Raw genomic sequence first — 25,409 nt, forward strand, 5'->3', positions numbered from 1 at the left:
CGTGGGGCTGCATGAGTGCTGCTGGTGCCGGGGAGCTGCATTTCATTGACGGCATCATGAATTCACAGACGTATTGCTCTATACTGAAAGAGAAGATGCTACCATCACTCCATGCCCTTGGTTGTTGTGCACTTTTCCAACATGACTAAACACACATCTAAGGCCACTGTTGGGTTTCTGAAGAAGAACAGGGTGAAAGTGATTCAGTGGCCAAGTATGTTTCCTGATCTGAACCCAATCGAACACCGATGGGGAATTCTGAAGAGACAAGTTGAGCATCACTCTCCATCCAGCATCTAGTCACTAAAAGAGGTTGTTGTTGACGAATGGAAAAAGATTGATGTTGCAAAATGTCGCCAACTTGTTCATTCCATGCTTAGAAGACTTGGTGCTATCATTAAAAATCACGGAGGCCATACAAAGTACTAGATGTAGTAGTTTTTGTTGTGGGGTGTACTCATATTTGCACCACCCTAATTTGAGTAAAACTGAAAAATGTGAAATCTAAGTTATATTATTAACCTTACTTTCACGTTATAAGTTAAACAGATGTTATATTAAACTTTGTCTTGTCAACATTTTGGAAATTGTTTGTGTTCATTGAGATATTGTTTAAAATGTTACTTTTCAAAGGGGGTGGACTCATTTACGCTGAGCACTGTATATATATAGATGCTCTGCCATCTCCCAGTGGATGGCTTGGCGGTGGGTGGGTGCTAGTGTGGCATGGGGTGGCCGGTGCTGTGCATTACTGCATCTGGCGGCTCAAATGGGCTGAGCTGGGGCAGTGCCTGGGCTGGTGAAGCTTTGCACCAGCATGCAGCAGATTTAGTCCAGACCTTTGCATGCCAATGAATGTTGCGATCTTGATAGGCCACACAAACACTGTGGTTGGGAGATGATGGGGTTTTGCTCTCTCTCTTGCATCACAATCATTGTACAAGTATGACAAGGTTTTTTTTTTCATTTTAAATCTGTTTTTGATTTGTCTTTCCTGCTTTTTGTCTTTTTTTGGTTAGTGAGGGATAATTTTTTGTATCCCTTTTATTTCTTGTCCTGTCTTTCATTCCTGTAGCCTGGGGGGGGGCTAAACCGTGGCTACTTTGAAGAATCTAAAATATGTGTGAAGGAAATTTAGTGAATGAACATTCCTATTCTCTGTGTTTCTGTGTCCTTGGCTCAACGGCTGGTGATAAGCAGGCTGCCTTGTTTATGCCTGACCACGCGTCCACGGCGCTTAATTACAGCACACCGGTTTGTCTGCTTTAACAAAGAGCCGATGTCTAACTTCAAGGCCAAGCCTCGAGCCAGTCGTGTACAAACACGAACAGTAGGCCTTTAGAGTATAATAGATAATAGCCACTAAGACACAACTCAGAGTGTGCACTCTCGGCATCACCTGAGGTGGTGTCTTCTTCTTTCCTTTTCCTGTTTTATATCTCTGTTTTATATGATTTACTCTAATAAATAACTGAAAAGACAACTGCTAAGCATTCTGAAGTGTTTATTAGAAGCTTCCATTACAATTTGGCGTCCCTGAGTGGGCTCTACGCATCTGATCCTTGGACGACAGGACACTCCCAAGGCCATGGTGCGGAGCTGAAAACTCGGATGAGAGACCAGACAGTCAGGGCTCACCAAACCAGTAAGTGATAATTTTGCATTCTTGTGTAAAGAAATTAGTGGAAACAGTATTTAAAGACTGATGTAAGAGACGGACAGAAATTTGTCCTAGTCAAGGAATCCTGATATAAGAGATGGACAGAAATTTGTCCTAGTCAAGGAGGACTGCTAAGCTGTGGTACCATCAATATGTTTGCAGAAACGGATAAAACACAGTTTTGAGACAATAAACCGTGAGTAGTTTAGTGGGTTGTGTATGAGAAAAATCCACCTAAGTGATGACTGGGTAACGGCTCACCTACTTGAGAGTGTGAAATAAGGGGGCATGTTTCGATGGATTCACGTTCAGCGATCTGTAACTGGGAAAGAATTGAATCTTGCTCCCTTTGTTCTGTGTGAACAACTGGCCCATCATAGGAATGGGATAGAGAGGTTTGATCATGAAGTCGCCAAGACATACCGGTGTGCACGCAAAATAGTGATGAATTAACAGAGTACTGTCCTCCAAATTCTGAAACAGAGAAATAGATCTTGTACACATGCATGAGTTGTCTTTGAGGTTGTTGTGCTAAATGATGCCTACTTTTAGCTTAAGGTAAATGTCAGATAAATTGTTTACTAATAAGAACATACCTAAAGGATTATTGTGTCGCATTTTTGGACATAGTCCAACCTATTCTTCTTGTGATCCTAGTAAAGAAACTCAGCCATTGTTGTCATAACCTATTGATATAACAGGGTACAATGGGGAACAGAAACGGCAAGTTACAGAAAGAAAAGAAAAAAGCAAGTAAGCCTGAGGCTACATGTGCTATAATAAGAATTGGGTGTTCCTATGACAGCCCAAACATCCAGTTTATGAAAACCTCGTATGGCGAGGATTGTTTGGCACAGTTTGACATATGGGTAAAGGACAGGATTCCCTGAGAAGGGCAGTTTTAGTCCCAGGCAGATAGAACAGTTAGAAAAAAGTTGAAACGGAAGGAAAAAGAAGAGTCTGCAGATAATGTTAAGTTCCTAGGGGACTGGAGGGCGTTTTCTGCATGGAAAGAAGAAACACCTAAGAGAGAGTACAAAAGAGAGAAATGACAGGCAGGGCTCTCACCCTCTTCTCAGTGTTTGAAATTTCAGATGGACCCTGACCTGGAGTCTGCCCCACCACCCTGACACACACTGCCTCCTCAGCAAGGCGGAGCATCACTCCCACAAGCGCCTCACCCACAGAAAGGGGGAGAAGTTGAGACAAAGCAAAAAAAAAAAAAAACACCTGAGCCTCTGGAATCTCTGCCAGCCTACCAGCCGCCTCGAGCGTCAGCGTCTCTCCTCGCTTCTCCGTCACACACGAGATCCGGTCTTGTGTATGGCGACGGAAGAGGCACCTTCCTGGACCTGACCACATGCTCACCAGTGGGTCCACAAGGCCGTAACCTAAAGTCTGAAGTCCTTCATCTTCCAATGGTGGAAGTGGCTGGAGCTGGAGCTTCTAGTCCACAGACCCTGGATGACAGCTGACATGAAGGAGTGCATGGTTTCCCTTCCCAATGTGAGAGAGGTAGGAGGAAAGAGATTTGGTAATGAACTGTTGATGTTTTGCAGAGAATTCCAACCAACCACCCATGAACTTCGCCGCCTACTCATGACCAAGATGGGTATAGATTGGAGCAAGGTTTCCAGAGAGTGGCCAGAAGCCAACCAGCGGATGGCAATAGTGAGTATAGAAATACCTTCACTGCTCTCTGTGCTCGTCTGATTGAAGCTTTTCCCTTGAACATAGACATGACTAAGATCAGTATGTGTAAGCAAGAAGATGGTGAAGTGGTGTCAGCATTTCTCGCTCGTCTCACTGCCACGCACGAGGAACACAGTGGCCTGACCAGGCCTGTGACCCTGGCTGCAGTAGAGGGCACTCCTGAGCCTCACCAAGATCGAGCAGTATGCTGCACACGCAGAAAGGCTGCTGAAAGAGAAGGAGAAGACAAAATCAACAAAAAGAGACCAAGACCTACACACCGCCATTCTCACTCTTCTCCAGACTGCTCAGCCTGGGCCTAGAGGAAGAGGTCGAGGTAGGGGCCGAGGCAGGATGACCCGGGGTGCAGGGCTTTACATTAACTTTTTTGCTCAATGGCCACTGTGGCTAGTGGTTTTCCCGAGTCACTAGCCATTCAGCCTTTTCAGTAGCCACAATTTTGTTGCCAGGAAATTGCAGTTTTTTCTTCAACATGATACGTTAAAGTTCGGAAGATCTAGATTTAATTATGAATGGCAGCATATAAAGTAGCACTCAGGTATTCAGTGGTGTTAAGGTAGCTCCCTATATGAAAACATGCAACCAATTCAGACAAAAATATAAACAGAGTATTCTGTTTATTGAACTCAAATTCAAGCCCCTTACAATATGAAATATTGTATAATATGAAAAATAACGTTCAGTACAACTGAACTGATTCTAATATTAAAAGTCCAATTCAAAACATTTATCATTGAAGAACATTTGATGTTTTGATATGCAATTATTATGTGTATTATCAAGTATTATTATGTATATTATGCATTATCTATTAATAGTGTGTGTGTGTGTGTGTGTGTGTGTGTGTGTGTGTGTGTGTGTGAACATGTGTAGAGAGAGAGACATTAAATGTCCTCATTACATTCATCATCAGATGAGTCTGAATGGTCCATGAAAAATGGTCTTCGTGACCTGAGGCTTCCAGCAGGCCATAAGTTGATAGCTGGGCCGAGATCAACTTCTTTCCAATCGTGTGATCGTTTCTAAACAGCAGCACCATCCTCTCCAGCTCAGCCGACTTCATGACAGCCAGGGATTTGAAAGCAATTCTGTCCTGTAGTGAACCAGCTGTCTTCACCGGTTTTGATGTTATAGTACCAATGTGTGCATTTGACTTTTCGTGGTCCTTTATAGTTTCGAGTTTAAAATTGCTGGTGTCTGTCTTTGCCATACTTTCTACAGTCTTCGCAGTACATGGTATTTCGGTTTTGCTATGAACTAGCCAATCTCGCCCGAACTTCCATTTGTCATTGAACTGTCTTATCTTCCTATTAGCGTCTTGTTCATCTCCATGGCCGTAGCCAGCTATGAGGCCACCGAGGTCCGGACCTTGGTCATTTTTAAAGGTCCCGTGGCATGAAATTTTCACTTTCTGAGGTTTTTTAACGTTAAAACGAGTTCCTCTGACCTTCTTAAGTCACCCCAGTGGCTAGAAATGTCATAATGTGTAAACCAAACTATGCCCACCCTTTGTCAACATTTGAGAATGGCGTGTCAAAATGGCGCGTTGATAGGCTCTTCTCTTTACTACGTCAGCAAGGGAGATGATCCCCACGCCCCCCCTCTGGATTCCCACCCACTGTATGGATTGCCCGCCCAGCTCAAAAGTTGCCACCATAGATACGTCACTTCAATTTTGTAGTGAGGAGACCATAGAGGACACAACAACATGGCACCACCTAAGCGAGCAAAACATGGAAATTGCGCTGTACATGGATGTGACAACACAGAAAGGAGTCTGTTTTTACTGCCGACGGGAGAGCCCCTGAAGACGCAGTGGCTTAATTTTATTTACTCCAATAATACGCCATCGAGTCTACCTAAGATGGTGTATGTTTGTCGGAAGCATTTACCTGATGAATGTTTCCACAACTTGGGACAGTACAGGGCAGGTTTTGCACATCAACTGTCACTGAAGCCTGGGTCCGTACCAAGCATCCCTGCTGCATCAGCCACAAACAGCGAACAAGTAAGTGTATAACTGTTAAGTCGTTTTGCCATGTTTTAAAATCGGTGCGTTAGCCTTGCAATGGCTACATTAGCCGTGCAGCTAACCGCTTCCTGCAGTTAGCCAGGTACTCTGCGCTACAAAACCAAAAAGCATGCAGCATGCTCTGTTAAACTGAGTTTAGTCTGGAAATTGACTGTAACTTATGAGCTTATGTTTGACTATTGCTCTGCAATGCATGTCTTCTGTTGGATAAGCGATATGTTGCTGTAGTTGCTGCTTCTATCCTCTTTGGTTATGGAGTGCGTGTTCAAGCCTAGGGTATTATACATTCGTAAACTACCACTCCGAACACTCTCACTCTCTGTTCTCTGTGTCACGTTGAGTTTACGAAAGGAGTCCGAGGGAGAACGGGGTTTTGTCTTAGCAGCGTGGCTACAGGCGCTGATAGCAGCGAGTATGTGTGTGCGCAGCTTGGTCAAGCCCCTCCCCCTCCCCCCATGGCCCGCCCCCACCCTTTACCCTTCCCCGCCTCCATGCTTCTCATTAGCAAAAGGATGCATTGGGAAAAGGGCTGAAATGGGGCTTTCTCCCAGGAGGCTATATCTACGTGCTGAGGGTTCATTTCGAGAAAGGCTGCGGATATAACATCCGGAAACCTCCACGAGCCTGTTTAAAGCATCAACAAACCACCATGCCATGGGTCCTTTAAGAACTGAAAATACATTTGTACGCTAAATATTCAACTGGATAAAAAAATAAAGAATAACATTAAAACGTCTCCGTAAAAAGTGCATTGTTAATTATGTTAAACGTTGATTCTGTCTTCTGTGTCTGTTTCATGCGTGCGGCTCTGAGACCAAGAACACAGAAGCGAATGAGCGCGCGACTTGGGGGAGGAACGCAGTGCAGCAGACACGTTTTTTTCATGGTAACCATCAGCACACTTTCATGAAGCTGTTGAATTTACATTTTCGAAGCAGCGCAGTTGTAGCCTGCCTTGTTTGTGATTTTAAAAATAAATCATTTGATAAGCTAAAACAATAGAGTGGAAAGTTTCAACTTATGTTTGCCTTGGATAACTTTGCCTAAAACATGGTGGTGTATACTGATTTTTTTCCCAGAATTTTTTTTTTTGTGTGTAGGTGTAATGGATGCCAGATTGTTAATGTATCTTAGTTACATAGACTACATGGTTAAGATATCTTTTGTACTCATTGCTTGGGCCAGATCAAACCATTAAACAAGCTTAAATTATTCTTACTCTTGCCACATACATGATTTTTTTTTTTCAAAACTGATGATATTCAAGCCCTGTGGTGACCTGGCGACTTGTCCAGGGTGTACCCCGCCTTTCGCCCGTAGTCAGCTGGGATAGGCTCCAGCTTGCCTGCGACCCTGTAGAACAGGATAAAGCAGCTAGAGATAATGAGATGAGATGATATTCAGTTCAAACACTATTAAAAGTAATTTCAGGAATAGATCTCTTGTGGCGTGTAATTCACCCCTCTCATTTAAATATGTCGAACACTTTTTGGCGCGCACTTTGCACATCACGGACCTCGGTAATTTTAAAATGCTGCCTCCGGCCCTGCTCATCTCTGCCCCTTTTTTCCTGAGCAGCAGGGTTTGAAACTCCAGCTCTATGCCGCCACATCATGCGCTTGTCAGTCGTCAGCAACTTTGTTGCTTCGTTCATTAACCACAGGTTACCGTATCATTGATTTTATCTGAGATGTTAACGAACATTCTAAACAATTCTAACATGTTGTGTCAGAATGTTTATGCAGGTGCTCTTGGGAGTTGTAGGCGCGTAATATTACATTGCAATGCGTTTATTATATCAGATGCCTTCAGAGAAAACTACAATTAAAATATATTGTCATACCACAGAATAAACCACCCGCCAAAGTGGCTAGTGGGACTAAAGTCATTACCCGCCAAAGCCGAATTTTACCTGCATTTGGCAGGTGCCAATGTAAAGCCCTGCCGGGGTGACCCGTCCTGGATAAAAGGCGCAACCTGCTACCACTGCAATCAGAAGGGACACATTGCTCGAGATTGTCTCCACAGTAGCAAACAGAGGCCCTGTGAGGAGTACAGCAAAGCAGACTGACGGGCAGACTCCGGGAATGGGCCCTGCACAGAAAACAGGGGAGGTAACACACACACACCTGATGATACACATACACATAGACAGGAACATTCACATAACGTTAAACACATTAGTAGCAGCACCTGCATGCAACAGCAAGACTACACAGAAACGCCCGATACATCAGTCCAGGTAGATACACCTGAAGTTGCATTAAGTTTGTTAAAATAGACAACTACTCCCTTCTCTAAACTCCCTTGTATGCCCCTCACTGTATGTGGGCATGTGTTGACTTTCTTAGTAGATTCTGGAGCAGGATACTCAGTCATACAACATGGGGCACTTTCAGTAGACCCACTGCTCGGCTCAAATTCTATTCAGACGATGGGCATCTCAGGACGACCTGTAACCGAAACTTTCTCAGTCAACCTCCCATGTAAAAGCAAGGGAGGAATAGTTACGTCCCACTCATTCCTTATCTCACAGACATGTCCAGTAAATTTGTTAGCACGTGATTTAATGTGCAAATTAGGAGTAAATCTCATGTCCACTCAAGATGGACTAACTATTGAAGTAAGTGAAATGTGCAGTGTGCAGTATGGTCTTGGAAGCCCCCTGTATGTGTATGTCTGGCGGCTCTGGTAGACCAACTCACACAAATTCCCAAACACCTTGTACAGCTCGCACACTTGAACACCTCATCAGCTGACACAGATCATATGAAAGAGGAAGATTTGCATTGCACAGCATATGTTCACCAAGGGCAAGATGTCAAGTTTGAAAAGACTTGGTTTGCAGACCCCCATACACGTGAAAGATTGACCCTCAAAACTACATATTGGTCTAAACATTATAGCGCTGCGCAGGTTCATCTTACTCATTGTCTGAACAGCTGCATCAATGTTCATTGCAGTGTTCTCAAACATGTAATGCATGGCCTCGTGTCAGAGGACTCTGAGGTCGGCTGCTGCCAGCATGATTTCTTTGACATCGTTAATTCCATACCCCATGTCTCATTAGCAAAGCCACGAGCTGCTCATTGGAAAGACGTGGGGAAATGGGTCAAGAAGTGCGCAGCCAATGGCAATGAATGGTCCCAAACAGAGGCTCCTAGTGTGTTGTTTTGCCAAAGGCTTGGGGTCTACAAACAAAGTCATGCTGTGTGTGTGCATGTTAAGCGCAGCATAATATTAGCCACTGATGACCAGGGTCCTGGGGACCCCGGCCATAGTGGCCTGTTTGTCTCTGTTTCCACAGCCATAACTCCAGCAGAGGTGCACCCTAAATTGGCGGGAGTTCCAAATTCCGTCTGGGCAAAGGGTAAACATGATGTAGACCTAATAAAGAATGCTGAACCAGTGGTGATCACCCCCAAATCAGATTTCAGGCCTAGACAGACCCAGTACCCACTCAAACCAGAAGCAATCGCAGGTATAAGACCGGTCTTTGATTCGTTGCTGAAGGTAGGTGTAATTGTCCCTTGCTCAGACTCTCCAGTGTGCACTCCTATTTTCCCAGTTAAGAAGGCAAGAAAACTGTCCCAGCCTGATGAGTGGAGGTTTGTCCAAGATCTGCAAGCAGTCAATGCTGCGGTTGTTCCACACGTGCCTGACGTCCCTAATCCATACACCATTTTGGGCCAGGTGCCCGCTGACAGTAAGTGGTTTTCAGTGGTGGACTTAGCAAATGCGTTCTTTTCTATTCCTCTACATAAAACAGCCAATACTGGTTTGCCTTTATGTATGATGGTCGTCCATACACTTTCACTTATTTGTGCCAGGGTTACTGCGAGTCCTCAGCCATATACAACCAGTGCCTCGGAGACAGCCTCGCTTCGTTAACTTTGTCACCAGGATCGGCTTTGCTGCAGCATGTTGACGATTTAATGATTTGTGCCCCAACTAAAGCTCAGGGTGAAGATGACACTGTAATGCTAATGCGACACCTCACTAAGGAGGGTCATGAGGCTAGCCTCACAAAACTACAGCTTGCAAAACAGAAGGTGCATTTCTTAGGGCATAACATCACTGGGGAGGGGAAAACACTGTCTGTGGACAGAGTCTCAGCTATTCAGAAAATTCCCAAGCCGATCACTGTGAAACAAGTTTTGTCATTTTTGGGTATGTGTTCCTATTGCAGAGCATTCATTCTGAATTATTCCATCCTGGAAAGCCCAGTAAGAGAGCTCATGCATGGTTCGTCCCTCACCGCTTCGTCACCTGTCGTATGGACACCAGAGGCTGAAGAAGCATTCCTGGCCCTAAAGAGCGCTCTGTAGACCATACCTACTCTGGGATTGCCTGACCCCAATAAACCATTTGTTCAAACTGTAGATCAGGGGTGTCAAACCTGATCCATAAAGGGCCGTGTGGCTGCAGGTTTTCATTCCAGCCATGCAGCAGCACCCTGATTTGGCTTATTCAATCAACTGACACACCCACCCTTTAATGTGGCTGCAAGTATTTGACTGTGTGAAGACAGTTCAGTTGATTGAATGAGCCAAGTCAGGTGTGCTGCTGCATGGCTGGAATGAAAACCTGCAGCCACAAGGCCCTTTATGGATCAGGTTTGACACCCCTGCTGTAGATGAAAAGAAGGGTTTCATGACCTGTTCTTTTGCAGAAGCACGGGGATAGATTAAGACCTGTAGCCTACTTCTCCAGCAAATTGGACCCAGTGGCGGCTGGACTTCCTGTTTGCCTGCGTGCAGTTGCTGCAGCTGAAAAGGCGGTAACTGCTTCCAGAAATATTGTGGGGTATTCTAACCTCACCCTTTTGGTCCCACATGCTGTCTCCCTGCTTCTGTTGGGGAAAAAAGATGTCACATTTGTCAGCACAGAGATGGTTAAAGTATAACACTGTCATACTTGATATGCCTAACATCATTTGTGCAACATTGTTCTGTTCTGAATCCTGCCTCTCTTCTCCCTACAGAGGACGATGGAGAACCACATGACTGTGTTGCTCTCACGAACGATTTTTGTTCCCCCAGGGCAGACTTAAAGAGCGACCCTTTGGAAAATGTGGATGGTTCAGCCTCCAAAGACCCAGAGACAGGAAAGAACAAAGTAGGTTTTGCCGTAGTCTCAGATCACGAGGTCCTCAAGGCGTCATGTCTGCCTTCAAACCTGTCGGCGCAGGCCGCAGAGCTCTGTGCCCTTACCGAGGCATGCAAATTGGCTGCAGGGTAATCTGTCAATATTTTTATGGACAGCAGGTATGCATTTGGCTTTGTGCACAATTTTGGCACCATTTGGAAACACAGAAATTTTCTCACTAGCACACGATCTCCCATTGCACATCATGAACTGGCCTCTGAGTTGTTGGATGCTATTCTACTCCCTAGAGCCATTGCTGTGTGCAAGTGTGCTGCCCATACTGACAATACTGATCTTGTGTCTCAAGGAAATGCCAGGGCGGACGCAGCAGCTAAGTGTGCAGCCTCAGCTTCCAGTTCACCCTCTAACCTTGCTTTTCCTCAGGTTTCCACCCCCTGTTTACAGCTAGCAGACCTTCAAAGCACTGCCACCCACAACAAGAGACTAGTCTGGAAACAGACCGGCTGTATCTTTGCAAACTTGGCCTAGGTTTGTCCCTCGGGCCGTCCCTGTCTACCAAAACACATGTTCCCTTTCTGTGCAAAATTGGCCCATGGGCTCACCCATGTGTCAAAAGGGGGGATGGTACCAGAAGTAACAAAGAGATGGTTCACAAAGGGGTTTTCAAATTATGCTGCGAAATTTTGCAAGCAATGCTTGATATGTGCACAACATAATGCAGGTCAAGGTATCAAACTAACTCAAGCAGCACACCCAATACCAGACAAATTGTTTGATCGTCTCCAAATAGACTTAATTGAACTGACACTTAGTGAGGGAAAATGGGTCCCTTAAAAATAAACTAAGCAAAGCTTGTGCAGAAACAGGGCTAGGATGGACAAAGGTCCTCCCTGTAGTACTCACACAAATGAGGATGCAAACTAGGCCTAAACATGGGTTAAGCCCATTTGAAATTCTGTTTGGACGAATACCCAACACGGGGATAGGGCCAGCCCAAGGAACACTGCCGGACACCACACTGTGTGATGATGCAATGTTGAATTACTGTGCAACGCTGTCCTTTGCTTTGAAATCTATCCACAAACAGGTAAAAGAAGTGCTTCCCAAGCCCGCTGAGGGACCTCTGCATGATCTACAACCAGGAGATTGGATAGTGGTGAAGGACTTCCGACGAACCAAGTGGAACAAGCCACGGTGGAATTGCCCATTCCAGGTCCTGCTCACGACCCCAATGGCAGTGAAGGCCACAGGCAGAGTGACGTGGATCCACGCTAGCTACTGCAGGAGGGTTCCTGAACCGACTGAGCAGGAGGAAAAGGAAGGCCTAAGTGACCTGGACGCTGACTAAAGCGCGTGAGGAAGAAAGGCATCACTGCATGGAACAGTGCAAGTATCACATCAATCACGCATGCACCCTCAATAGGGAAGAGTATTTTAGTGTCTAGCCGATAGATAAGTCTTAGGGTTTCGAGTTTCCTCCAAGTCCTGGTGAAGTGGGACGAGGGCTGATAGGGCGTGCCCGCCCTCTGAGCACCAACAAATGTCAAGAAGGACAAGGGTTAGCTCGGTAACATCACTGAGGCACTGAACAAGATGCGCAAGGTTGCTGAACAATTACGAGCAGATGAACATGGAGGAGTTAAAGACAGCTGATGGTGTTGGTTCAGTGGATGAAAGACTCTGATTCCATCCACCATACTGGTCCTGGGCTTAGTGATTGTGATGCTATGTTTGCTCCCTGTTTTCTGTCAATGTTGTATGTCTGTGTTTCAGAGGCAGCTGACAAATATTGGTTATCAGATGGTGAAAATAGACCCAGATGACTTGCCTGACTGGCCTCCAAACCCACACGAAGACTATAACCCACCGTTTGACAACGTCAGCACAGCTGATATGAAATTAGCCCTTGCTTAAAACACTCTCATTTGTGGTTGTTTTTCTGTTCTATTGTTTCCTGATCTATGTATACAGCTTGCTAGCATTAACTTAAGACGTCTATGTCTTACAAAACAGCCTTAGCATTATCCCTGTACACTCAATGACGTTTTAAGTTGAATCTCTCTGGGAACTCTTACCACTGAAATTGTGTACATTTCTTTCTTTTAGCAATTATTATCCTGTAGGATAAAAAGGGGGGAAATGTGAAGGAAATTTAGTGGATGAACATTCCTATTCTCTGTGTTTCTGTGTGTTGAGCTCAAGTGGCCTAATGTACTGAGAATCTAAAATATGTGTGAAGGAAATTTAGTGAATGAATATTCCTATTCTCTGTGTTTCTGTGTCCTTGGCTTACCGGCTGGTGATAAGCAGGCTGCCTTGTTTATGCCTGACCACACGTCCGCGGCACTTAATTAGAGCACACCGGTTTGTCTGCTTTAACAAAGAGCCGATGTCTAACTTCAAGGCCAAGCCTCGAGCCAATCGCATACAGACACGAACAGTAGGTGAATGCCTTTAGAGTATAATAGATAACAGCCACTAAGACACAACTCAGAGTGCGCACTCTTGGCATCACCTGAGGTGGTGTCATCTTCTTTCCTTTTCCTGTTTTATATCTCTGTTTTATATGATCTACTCTAATAAATAACTGAAAAGACAACTGCTAAGTGTTCTGAAGTGTTTATTAGAAGTTTCCATTACATATGAAACTTTTTTTAAGCACTTTTTGTTTACCACATAATTCCATATATGTTCCATATGTTGTTTCATAGTTTTGATGTCTTCAGTATTGTTCTACAGTGTAGAAAATGGTCAAAATACAGGAAAACCTATGAATGAGTAGGGGTGTACAAACTTTTGACTTGTACAGTCTATACTACAAATCATTTAAGGATTTATTTTGCACTTTAAAAATTTATCTCTTTCCTTTGTTCATTACACATATCTTGTATTTACTATCTATACACTATTGTCTTTGTCTATTGTCTGTTTTGTTTTATTATATTGTATAGACTTTGTGTTGGTATAATAATAATAATAATACAGTGGGGCAAAAAAGTATTTAGTCAGTCACCAATTGTGCAAGTTCTCCCACTTAAAAAGATGAGAGGCCTGTAATTTTCATTATAGGTATATTGTCTATGAGAGACAAAATGAGAAAAAAAAAATCCAGAAAATCACATTGTCTGATTTTTAAAGAATTTATTTGCAAATTATGGTGGAAAATAAGTATTTGGTCAATAACAAAAGTTCATCTCAATACTTTGTTATATACCCTTTGTTGGCAATGACAGAGGTCAAACGTTTTCTGTAAGTCTTCACAAGTTTTTCACACACTGACTACGTTTACATGCACATCCAAATCGAGCTGCTGTCGGTAATCGAGCTGAAGGTCCCAGCAGGGTGCCAGGGAAATCCAATCCTACATGCAGTGTTTAAATCGAGCTATTGTTATGAGGTGCATTGTGCACCCGAGCCACAGGTGGCGCTACACGCCCCATCGTGTTGGTACACTTCCGGTTGTCGTCATGAAGAAGAGCTATTCGAGAGTGTAAACAAAGTGACTACAGGCGGAAATTAGCATGTACTGCTATAACCTGGTACAGACATCTGTCCTTACCACAAGGATAATGTTTAATTTTGTACACTGTCCCTTTTAAAAATAAACTCTAAACTCTAAGAAGAGTGTTTGTAGTTTGTATGTACGAACAGAAGTGTTCCTAATAAAGTGGGCGACTAAGGTGAAGTGTCATGCCGACCGAGGCTGTTTTTTTTTTTCGACACAATTCACAGCTATGCAACAGCTGTACAGATGTATTTGGTGATACAGTAAGTGAGCTAAATTTTAACAGTGCAAACAATGCCACAAAAAGAAAAGATTCATGCCGTTGTCATGCCGACCGAGGCTGTTGTGTTTCCCGCTTGTGGTCTCGTCACTCGTCACTTCCGGAAGGGGCAGTGCTGAAGTAAGTAGCTCGAATACGTAGCTCGATAGGGTTTACATGCACTAAGTAGCTCGGCAGAAATCGCATAAACTAGGTCGTGTAGCTCGATTCCAAGAAATCAAGTTCGGTTCAATTTCAGCCGAATTAAGGTGTATACATGGCATTTTGAACTTCGATTTCAGTCGAGCAATGGCAGAAATTCGATTCTCTCTATGTGCATGTAAACGTAGTGACTGTTGCTGGTATTTTGGCCCATTCCTCCATGCAGATCTCCTCTAGAGCAGTGATGTTTTGGGGCTGTTGCTGGGCAACACGGACTTTCAACTCCCTCCAAAGATTTTCTGTGGGGTTGAGATCTGGAGACTGGCTAGGCCACTCCAGGACCTTGAAATGCTTCTTACGAAGCCACTCCTTCGTTGCCCGGGCGGTATGTTTGGGATCATTGTCATGCTGAAAGACCCAGCCACGTTTCATCTTCAATGCCCTTGCTGATGGAAGGAGGTTTTCACTCAAAATCTCACGATACATGGCCCCATTCATTCTTTCCTTCACACGGATCAGTCGTCCTGGTCCCTTTGCAGAAAACAGCCCCAAAGCATGATGTTTCCACCCGCATGCTTCACAGTAGGTATGGTGTTCTTTGAATGCAACTCAGCATTCTTTCTCCTCCAAACACAAGTTGAGTTTTTACCAAAAAGTTCTATTTTGGTTTCATCTGACCATATGACATTCTCCCAATCCTCTTCTGGATCATCCAAATGCTCCCTAGCAAACTTTAGACGGGCCTGGACATGTACTGGCTTAAGCAGGGGGACACGTCTGGCACTGCAGGATTTGAGTCCCTGGCGGCGTAGTGCGTTACTGATGGTAGCCTTTGTTACTTTGGTCCCAGCTCTCTGCAGGTCATTCACTAGGTCCCCCCGTGTGGTTCTGGGATTTTTGCTCACCGTTCTTGTGATCATTTTGACCCCACGGGGTGAGGTCTTGCGTGGAGCCCCAGATCGAGGGAGATTATCAGTGGTCTTGTCTGTCTTCCATTTTCTAATAATTGCTCCCACAGTTGATTTCTTCACACCAAGCTGCTTACCTATTGCAGATTCAGTCTTCCCAGCCTGGTGCAGGTCTACAATTTTGTTTCTGGTGTCCTTTGACAGCTCTTTGGTCTTGGCCATAGTGGAGTTTGGAGTGTGACTGTTTGAGGTTGTGGACAGGTGTCTTTTATACTGATAACGAATTCAAACAGGTGCCATTAATACAGGTAACGAGTGGAGGACAGAGGAGCCTCTTAAAGAAGTTGTTACAGGTCTGTGAGAGCCAGAAATCTTGCTTGTTTGTAGGTGACCAAATGACGCGGTACGCGGTGGTCCGGACTACCGTTGTGGTCCGGACCACGCCATTTTCAGGTGTGGTCCGGACCACCAAGTTCAGAAGACAAATAAAAAGTCTTACTGTGAAGTTGGTAAAATTATTTTTCACTTCCCTCGTGGCAGCTCCCGCTTTTTTACATGCGTTAGAACTGGTATCTTTTATTGCGCGTGTGTTTTACGCATGCATTTCTCTTCCGGTTTGAGAAAAAATAAATGATGTACGACTTTGTAAAAAAACTCGTATTAAATGACAAACACAGTATGATTTTGGTAAGTTTTTATTTATATCGTAATATAATACAGCATACGGTGAACCGGACCACAATCCAGGAAAAATAATTAATTAATGCCCTCGTTTTGTATGGAAAATACGGTGATCCGGACCACCGCGTACCGCGTCAAATACTTATTTTACCGATGAATTTACCAATTAATTCATTAAAAATCCTACAATGTGATTTCCTGGATTCTTTCCCCTCGTTCTGTCTCTCATATAGGGTGTTCACACGGCACATATTTGCATCGATGCTGCACCGATGTATTTTGTTGCGATATATCTTACACCGGTGTAAATTTTGCGCAGCGTTCACACGTCACAACCCTGCTTACTAGAGAGAAGCGTGTTAGCACCGGTGCAGCCCCACTTGCGGTCACACGGCAGTTTCTGCGACCGTGTTATAGTAGCAAAAACTTTATTACTATCATTTCCTATCATTATTACTATCATTTCCGATAGTAATAATGCGGAAATGAAATATGCGCATGCGTGAAAATGTACTTCTTTTTCCCGGTTGTCATGGCATCACCAAGCGCCGGGAAAACAACGTGGATGAAGACACCAGTGTTGCCAGATATTGCTGACGTTTTCCAGCCCAAAATATGTTCAAATCCGCCAAAATGCACTTAAAACTGCCAAATCTGGCAACACTGGAAGACACGCAGTTCTGTTGTTGTTGATATTCGCCATTTTGGAAGCGCAAAATACCAGGATGCAAATTATGCAATACCCTTATGTAATCAACTCTCCTCACGCGTAGCGAGTCTACCCCTGTAGCGTTCAGACGGCCCATTTTATATCGGTGCTGCCCCGCAAACTAGCATTTACTCCGGAGTAAATTTCTTAAACCACCTCCCGAGCAGGGTTAGATTTGCACCGGTTTAAGCAGCTTTCAGGGGCTACACCGGTATAACTTTGTACCGTGTGAACGCTCTACCGGGGCAGCCCCGGTGCTACACCGGAGTAAAAGTTGCCGTGTGAACACCCCTAGAGTTGAAGTGTACCTATGATGAAAATTACAGGCCTCTCTCATCTTTTTAAGTTGGAGAACTTGCACAATTGGTGGCTGACTAAATACTTTTTTGCCCCACTGTAATAATAACAATAATAATAATCTGAACAGTAACCTTTCATGTTTTAAATCAATGCTGCTTTATGCCAATAGCACATTTGCTAAATTTTTATCATCTGGCAGCATTCTGGTTTGCAAATGATGTATCATGGCTTTAATGCACATATCTTTTGTTGGTACTGCAGGGTTTTTACATGTAAATTACTGTCATTTAACAATATTTTATCTTTGTCAAATAAGTCCTTCATAAGGTCCTTCAACTTTTGTGTTTTTATGCGCTTGGCAGGTTTATGTTTGATGTTTTCCTCTTGGCATTCTGTGCTGTACTGTATATTAGGTGTAGACCTATCTATAGCTGGTTGAAGGTTTCTATATGCCCTAGTTGTTACTGCCATCAAGTAATTTTGTAATTTATAAACGCCTGCATCGAACCTTAATGATTTTCCTAAATTGTCCAGTATGCTATCTAATGCCTTTTGTGGCAGATTGTCAGTGGTGAATAGTGTTTTATTGTTCAGCATATATAAATGCACTCCATTTTTTTTTAGTAATTTTGTTGTGCTCCAACATAGAATTAACTTGTTTTGTGCAATGTTTACTGGGAATTCAGTTTCCAAAAAGAAATATCTATTTAATGGGGATGCAATATATTTTTCTTTCTTTTGGGTTAGGTATGTATCTACTGACAATATTTGGTACAGCTTGGCCAATTTATGCTTTTTTTGATATGCAGTTAGCGTGCCAAAGTGATAAATTATAGTTAAAATATCCTGTAGCCTGAATGTAAGTATGGTCTGAACCTCTTTCCATTTGGAACCTATTATGAATGCTCACATGTTCTAACTCGGCGCTTGAAAGTTTGGTGTTCAATAGTTGTTATTTGTTTATTTCTATGAAACCATCTTGTGCTTTTGAATTATCTTTTATTTTCTAAGTACATGTAAGAGCAGCTGGGCTTTACTTTCGTAGTTTGATTTGAGAGATTTTACTGTAGAAATGCATGATATATATATCTGTAATAGGATATGATGAGTAACTATTTCAAATTTTGAATAATTTTTTTCCCGAATTGCAATAGTGTTTTGATTGAATTTATGATGAATGAAATTTGATTCCAAGGTGTTTAAAATTTCAATAATAACTTGTTGATAATATTTACAGTGTGATTTGTCAATAGGGATGTTACATAATTTCTCTATCAAGTCTCTATGTATGTGAATTGCTGGATGAAATCTTTGTTGAATATCAACCATGACAACTTGGATAAGGTCAGTGACCTTGCTCCAATTACACAAATCAGAAATTTGATAGTTTTCTCTGCAAATAATCCATAATATCAAGTAATTCTGATGCTCTATCAGGGACTTTTTTGCAAAGCCACTGTTCTCAGCTTGATAAGTGATTTTGTCTATGTCGTTAGTACTCTTGTGTAGTTTGAATGTTAGGTATATTGAATGTGGTATGAAATGTTTTTCATTGGTTTCTTAAGCTACTAGTTTCAAGTTGTGAAGGTGTGAGTTTAGATCTAGGATAATAAGGTCTATTTCTTGAGCTAAATTAGGGAAGTTATCCCTATTTTTTGTTACCTGGTGAACTGCTGTTTTATTTTGTTGAGCTTCTCCTTTAAAGAGAGTTCATTGACCTTGACACTTGGTACTATAATGTGGTGTCGGCTTTATTTCTATAGTATCCGCAATGTACTTTCTACGAATAATGTCTGGGATCAAAATTTCATTTGGTGACACTTAAATGCTGTACACCGTCTTTGATCATAGATTTAGCCTTTAATTTTGTGATAATCTCATATTTATGTTTTTTTGCTGAGATGTAATTTACATCGTTACTAGTGTGTACGTGCATATAAGTACCCTTTCTCTTAATGTCAGAGATGTGGTTCATTTTTGTGCCATGATAAATAAATCTGGCATTTTCTCTGTCATCAGTTTTTGATACTTAAAATTGGGACAAGGTACTGAATGGCCATATTTGGCTTGTATAATAAACTTCCCTTGTGTTTTTGTTAGTTCAAATCTTGGATTTAATCTAGCAACTTTCAAAATGTCATCTTTGGTATACTGTTTAAACTCATTCATTTTTTGTAACGATGAGAGACATGCAAATCCATCTAAATAAAGTAACCTTTCATGTGCCAAAGATGAAAACAGTCATTTTTGTAGGTTCTTTTCACATTCTAACTTATCCCCTAAATGAGGAATTTTACTGGTTGGCTTCATTGAGCTTTGCACAATATTAGCCAGTAAAATTTACTTTTTGTGTCTGTGGCAGCACTAATTATCAAAAGATATCGTGTGTCTTCATCTTGACTTTGTAACATTTTAGAAGAACGTTTGTCCAATAAAAAGAAACAAGTCTCTCCAACTTATCAATCATTGCATGCACTAAAGGAACATTATGTAATATATGATCTGACTTAGATAATCTCTGAAGATTATTGAAAATTGACATAACTGAAAATATTTTGTACAATTTTTCAAGGTAGCCATACATAATTTGAGCTTTCTTTTGTGATTCTACTATAAATACCTCACGCAATGTATGTAAAATGTTATTGTTATAACTGTGAGCTTGTTTGTCTAACCCTTTATGTCTTTTCCTACCTGGAACAAAGGGAGGGCTTTCTATTCAACTTTCTGGGGGAAGGGAGGGGAAGTATATTTGCTTTGTTGTTTTCTTGAAGACCCCTTGGGACATCGTAGTCTGAGTCAGGAAGGGTTGGGCAATCTATTTTTATGGCTTTCTTAGGATCTACTCTTGACAATATGTCAACAGTGTAGTTTCTTTCCCCTCGTAAGTGTATTACTGAAAACTGGAATTCAGCTAGAAAGTTCCCCCATCTTATTTGCTGTTGTTTTGAGTGTGGTTAGTGAGAATGGACTTTAAAGCTGCATAGTCTGTAACAAGATAAAAGTATGCATTGCCTCTGTATGCTTTACTGTGTATTCCTGTGTTAAGAAGACCTGCATGTGAGGTAGAAATGTCATTGTATTTTGTATGAAGTCAAGCATGACAGAACCTTTAGTAAAGAAATCCAGTCCTAGCAAACAATCATCTGAAAGACCTTTTGCCACAGCAAAATCTATTTTTACTATTTTGGTGGTAATGTGGACATCTAAAGTAATTATTCCCAGAAAATTTAGCTGGGATCCACTGGCTGAGAACAGTCATCTGAGCGCTGGTTTTATCCATGACCTAGGAATGCCTAGCTTATTTAGAAGATCAAGATTAATCACGGAACAAGAAGCCCCTGAATCAGTGATGGCTTGTCATTTTACACCACAAAGAAATACAGGCACCATGCATGTTGTTAGACTTTGCTTATCGTTAGTGGCTGATGGTTCTGGATTGTAAGTTGCAAATATATTTTTCCTGTATATATAGAGATGTGCATCCTTGTGCCCTTGTTTTCTGGAGGGGAGCATGTTCCCTTTATACTTTATCTGCTTAGTTTTAGTAAACTGGGGTTGTCATAATATCACTCTTGTTTATTTTTCAAAGGTCTAACTCAGTGGCTTACCATATTTACATTCTTGTTATAGACTTTAAAATTGCGATCCATTCAGGTGAATGCTGAGTTATTTGGTCTATGTTTGTTATTACTGTGCTCAGCGTGGTGTTGAATGAAGAGTCATTCAGATCTTGGCAGAGTGTGAATTATACATGCAGTTTATACATTTGTGCTCCCCGAGAAATAGAGCTTCTGAATCTGCTTTGATACTTGTAATGGGCAATTCCATGTAAATGTCAACCTCACCATGCAAAAATAAAGCAACATGTAATACATCAAAACCACTCCCAGAGATATCACCTAGGTCTGTATTTTACAGATGTGAATAAGTTGAACCAATTTGTAACCAACCTAATATGTCACTGTCAGTCTTTCTTATAATGTAAACCCCAAGCTAAAATCAACTTTGATCATGTACAATTCTATATTATTGCCACAAGCCACAGAAATGTATGCTAAAATCCACAAAACAGCAAAACAATAGCCATCCTAAATATTATTTAAGAACTTTGATAGTTTTAGCTGATATTTAGAGAGTTTTTCAAAGGGTTATGGTGGTTAAATTGCTAATTTTCTAAACATATGCCATGTCTATTTCAGACGCGTCACATCCATAACGGAATTTTGTCACATCCATAACGCTGACTTTTCCTTCCAAAACTCTGCATGAAATACAAAATATTTTAAACAAAGATTTTTTAATATTCACCTTGGACCCCTCTATCAAATGGATATCTCCATTTCGACATTAGGTTTACAATTTCACAGAGTTTGATAAAAATGTACAGTCACCCAAGAAAAGTGATACTTTTTCTGTCACGTCCATAACGCATCTTTTATTGGCATTTTCTGGCATGCCCTAGATGTACTATGGGAATTGTTCTTGTTCTATCACTTCTCCAGTATGGTACAGCCTTAAAATATGCAACACCTGTTTAAATACTGGGAGACAATAAAACATGCACTGGGTCATTTGTTGCCATTTTGAGTTCAAGTGTCACGTCCATAACGCTGGAATTGCTCTAATGTCGCCTTTTTATCACCTTGTTGGCCTTTCTTAGTCATGATTGCACCAGTTAGGTTGTTTGTAATGATTTAGTTGACAAACCTTTATTTTACTGTTTCCATTGTCTCTTTTTGATTCATGATCATCCAGTTTTGCCAATTTAAGGTTCCTTTTATATTTTTCCACTTCCGCGGTTGCTTCAGCGAGGGTTGTGACATTTATCATTTGATCACTTTCCAGAGCAAACGTGGTTGTAAACATTTAAGGGATATGTGAATTTGTTCATCCTCAGAAATTTTACACTTGAACATGCATTTTCACTATGTCATATGTGTAATCTTGGACCTCTTCATCATTTTGTTGTGACCTTTATGGAAGCTGTTGCTTCCTATGTTAATGCTTTATAGCCAAATTTTGCCTGTAAGGTGCTAAAAGTTGTGATTTTTGCTGGGGACAATGCATCAAACCAACTCAGGGCTCTACCTTGAAGAAAACTCTTGAACAAACATACCCTTTCATGTTCCTCAAATTTTGCTTGATTGGCATATATTTGACAGCTTTTTAGAAAGTCAGGTGCATCCTCCTGATCAAAGTCAAGTCAAAGTCCTTCCCACACCTTACAGTACCTGGTATTCCTAGGCAGTCTCCCACTCAAGTACTAACCAGGTCCAACCTGTATGTGGCGCATCGGGCGGCGCCGATCTCCGTTTCCATAGCCCTCGGCCTCTCGCCTATTACATAGCTAGGGTTACAGTGGGGGGCTAGTCCTCTGGTAACCACGAGAGTTTAACTCCCCATGCACATCTGTATTGCAGCGTGCCTTGCCAGATGGCGGTAGGTACCATTTTTATGATGGTCTTTGGTATGACCCGACCGTGAATAGAACTCACGATCTCCCGATCGAGAGGCGGACACGCTACCACTAGGCCACTAGTCGGTACACATCCTCCTGATCAGTGCCTGAAAAAGGTTTTGGCTGAAAGGGGGAAAGGGTCGCCCAATGTTTTTTTGTTGTTGTTGTTTGTTTTTTATTCATTTTGTGGGGGTGTTGGACTCTTCCTCTTTCTTTAATATATGTCGTAAAGTTTCTGAAAAGGCCCCTTTTGGGTTAAAGTATGCCACTAATTGAAAGACTGCCGTAGCTAGGTTTAAGAACACAGCCGGATCAGAGTAACTATTAAAGATACCTTCAGTTGAAGTCGTTGTTTTACCTAAACTATCTTCTAAATATTGTTTCCCAGATCTAGTAGGCATTTACTGAAAGAAAAGACCAGTGAATTTATTTTGTTAATGGTCTACTCTGCTGTTTATATATATATATATATATATATATATATATATATATATATATATATATCATTATCTCTAGCCACTTTATCCTTCTACAGGGTCGCAGGCAAGCTGGAGCCTATCCCAACTGACTACAGGCGAAAGGTGTAGTACACCCTGGACAAGTCGCCAGGTCATCACAGGGCTGACACATAGACACAGACAACCATTCACACTCACGGTCAGTTTAGAGTCACTAGTTAACCTAACCTGCATGTCTTTGGACTGTGGGGGAAACCGGCACACCCGGAGGAAACCCACGGGGAGAACATGCAAACTCCACACAGAAAGGCCCTCGCCGGCCACGGGGCACGAACCCGGGCCTTCTTGCTGTGAGGCGACAGCGCTAACCACTACACCACTGTGCCGCCCATACAGTGGTGCTTGAAAGTTTGTGAACCCTTTAGAATTTTCTATATTTCTGCATAAATATGACCTAAAACATCATCAGATTTTCACACAAGTCCTAAAAGTAGATAAAGAGAACCCAGTTAAACAAATGAGACAAAAATATTATACTTGGTCATTTATTTATTGAGGAAAATGATCCAATATTACATATCTGTGAGTGGCAAAAGTATGTGAACCTCTAGGATTAGCAGTAAATTTAAAGGTGAAATTAGAGTCAGGTGTTTTCAATCAATGGGATAACAATCAGGTGTGAGTGGGCACCCTGTTTTATTTAAAGAACAGGGATCTATCAAAGTCTGATCTTCACAACACATGTTTGTGGAAGTGTATCATGGCACGAACAAAGGAGATTTCTGAGGACCTCAGAAAAAGCGTTGTTGATGCACATCAGGCTGGAAAAGGTTACAGAACCATCTCTAAAGAGTTTGGACTCCACCAATCCACAGTCAGACAGATTGTGTACAAATGGAGGAAATACAAGACCATTGTTACCCTCCCCAGGAGTGGTCGACCAGCAAAGATCACTCCAAGAGCAAGGTGTGTAATAGTCATCGAGGTCACAAAAGACCCCAGGGTAACTTCTAAGCAACTGAAGGCCTCTCTCACATTGGCTAATGTTAAGGTTCATGAGTCCACCATCAGGAGAACACTGAACAACAATGGTGTGCATGGCAGGGTTGCAAGGAGAAAACCACTGCTCTCCAAAAAGAACATTGCTGCTCGTCTGCAGTTTGTAAAAGATCATGTGGACAAGCCAGAAGGTTATTGGAAAAATGTTTTGTGGATGGATGAGACCAGAATAGAACTTTTTGGTTTAAATGAGAAGTGTTATGTTTGGAGAAAGGAAAGCACTGCATTCCAGCATCAGAACCTTATCCCATCTGTGAAACATGGTGGTGGCAGTATCATGGTTTGGGCCTGTTTTACTGCATCTGGGCCAGGACGGCTTGCCATCATTGATGGAACAATGAATTCTGAATTATACCAGCGAATTCTTAAGGAAAATGTCAGGACATCTGTCCATGAACTGAATCTCAAGAGAAGGTGGATCATGCAGCAAGACAGCAACCTTAGGCACAAGCTTAGGCACACAAGTCATTCTACCAAAGAATGGTTAAAGAGGGATAAAGTTAATGTTTTGGAATGGCCAAGTCAAAGTCCTGACCTTAATCCAATGGAAATGTTGTGGAAGGACCTGAAGCGAGCAGTTCATGTGAGGAAACCCACCAACATCCCAGAGTTGAAGCTGTTCTGTATGGAGGAATGGGCTAAAATTCCTCCAACCCAGTGTGCAGGACTGATCAACAGTTACCGCAAACGTTTAGTTGCAGTTATTGCTGCACAAGGGGGTCACACCAGATACTGAAAGCAAAGGTTCACATACTTTTGCCACTCACAGATGTGTAATATTGGATTATTTTCCTCAATAAATAAATGACCAAGTATAATATTTTTGTCTCATTTGTTTAACTGGGTTCTCTTTATCTACTTTTAGGACTTGTGTGAAAATCTGATGATGTTTTAGGTCATATTTATGCAGAAATATAGAAAATTCTAAAGGGTTCACAAACTTTCAAGCACCACTGTGTATATATATATATATATATATATATATATATATATATATATATATATATATATATTGTACATATGTTAGAGCTAAGTGAACTATTGTGACCTTTTTTCACAGCTACATGTTAACATTACATCTTGAGCTATATGATACAGCCTAGACTTGTTAGCTTAACATACTATTGTGATTGCCCTAGTTGGCTGTCAAGATGAGTTATGTGCAATATCTAGTTCACTTCTCCTTTGGTAATGCTTACTTGAGATACAGACAATGTTTTAATGGGTTAATAATAGATATTCTCTCAAGTTCATCTGTCTGCACCTTCTACTGTAGCACATGGTCTCCTCCTCTGTATTTCCTCTGCTTTCTGGTCTCTTCTGAAGGTGAATTCTTGAATAATGCCCGAATTCCTCCTCTGCTCACTATCAGCCCTCTTTTATAGCCTCTCTT

The 25,409-nt window shown here is 42.0% G+C and overlaps 1 protein-coding gene across 8 annotated transcripts in view; it reads right to left on the reverse strand.

Annotated features, from left to right (window-relative positions):
* The window catches only part of LOC132873613 (uncharacterized), a 145,058-nt gene that overhangs the window by 20,484 nt on the left and 99,165 nt on the right, over positions 1–25,409 (reverse strand). For 5 of the 8 annotated variants that reach the window (XM_060909341.1, XM_060909344.1, XM_060909342.1 and 2 more), the window contains one exon: positions 7,318–7,499. In XM_060909341.1, coding sequence (XP_060765324.1) covers positions 7,318–7,499 — 182 coding nt within the window. Of the gene's footprint in view, positions 1–638; positions 3,581–7,317; positions 7,500–25,409 lie in introns of those variants that run through there. The other 3 variants (XM_060909340.1, XM_060909339.1, XR_009651580.1) reach the window with 3 other exon arrangements.

This window comes from Neoarius graeffei, chromosome 25 (assembly GCF_027579695.1).
Source record: "Neoarius graeffei isolate fNeoGra1 chromosome 25, fNeoGra1.pri, whole genome shotgun sequence".
NCBI lineage: Eukaryota > Metazoa > Chordata > Actinopteri > Siluriformes > Ariidae > Neoarius > Neoarius graeffei.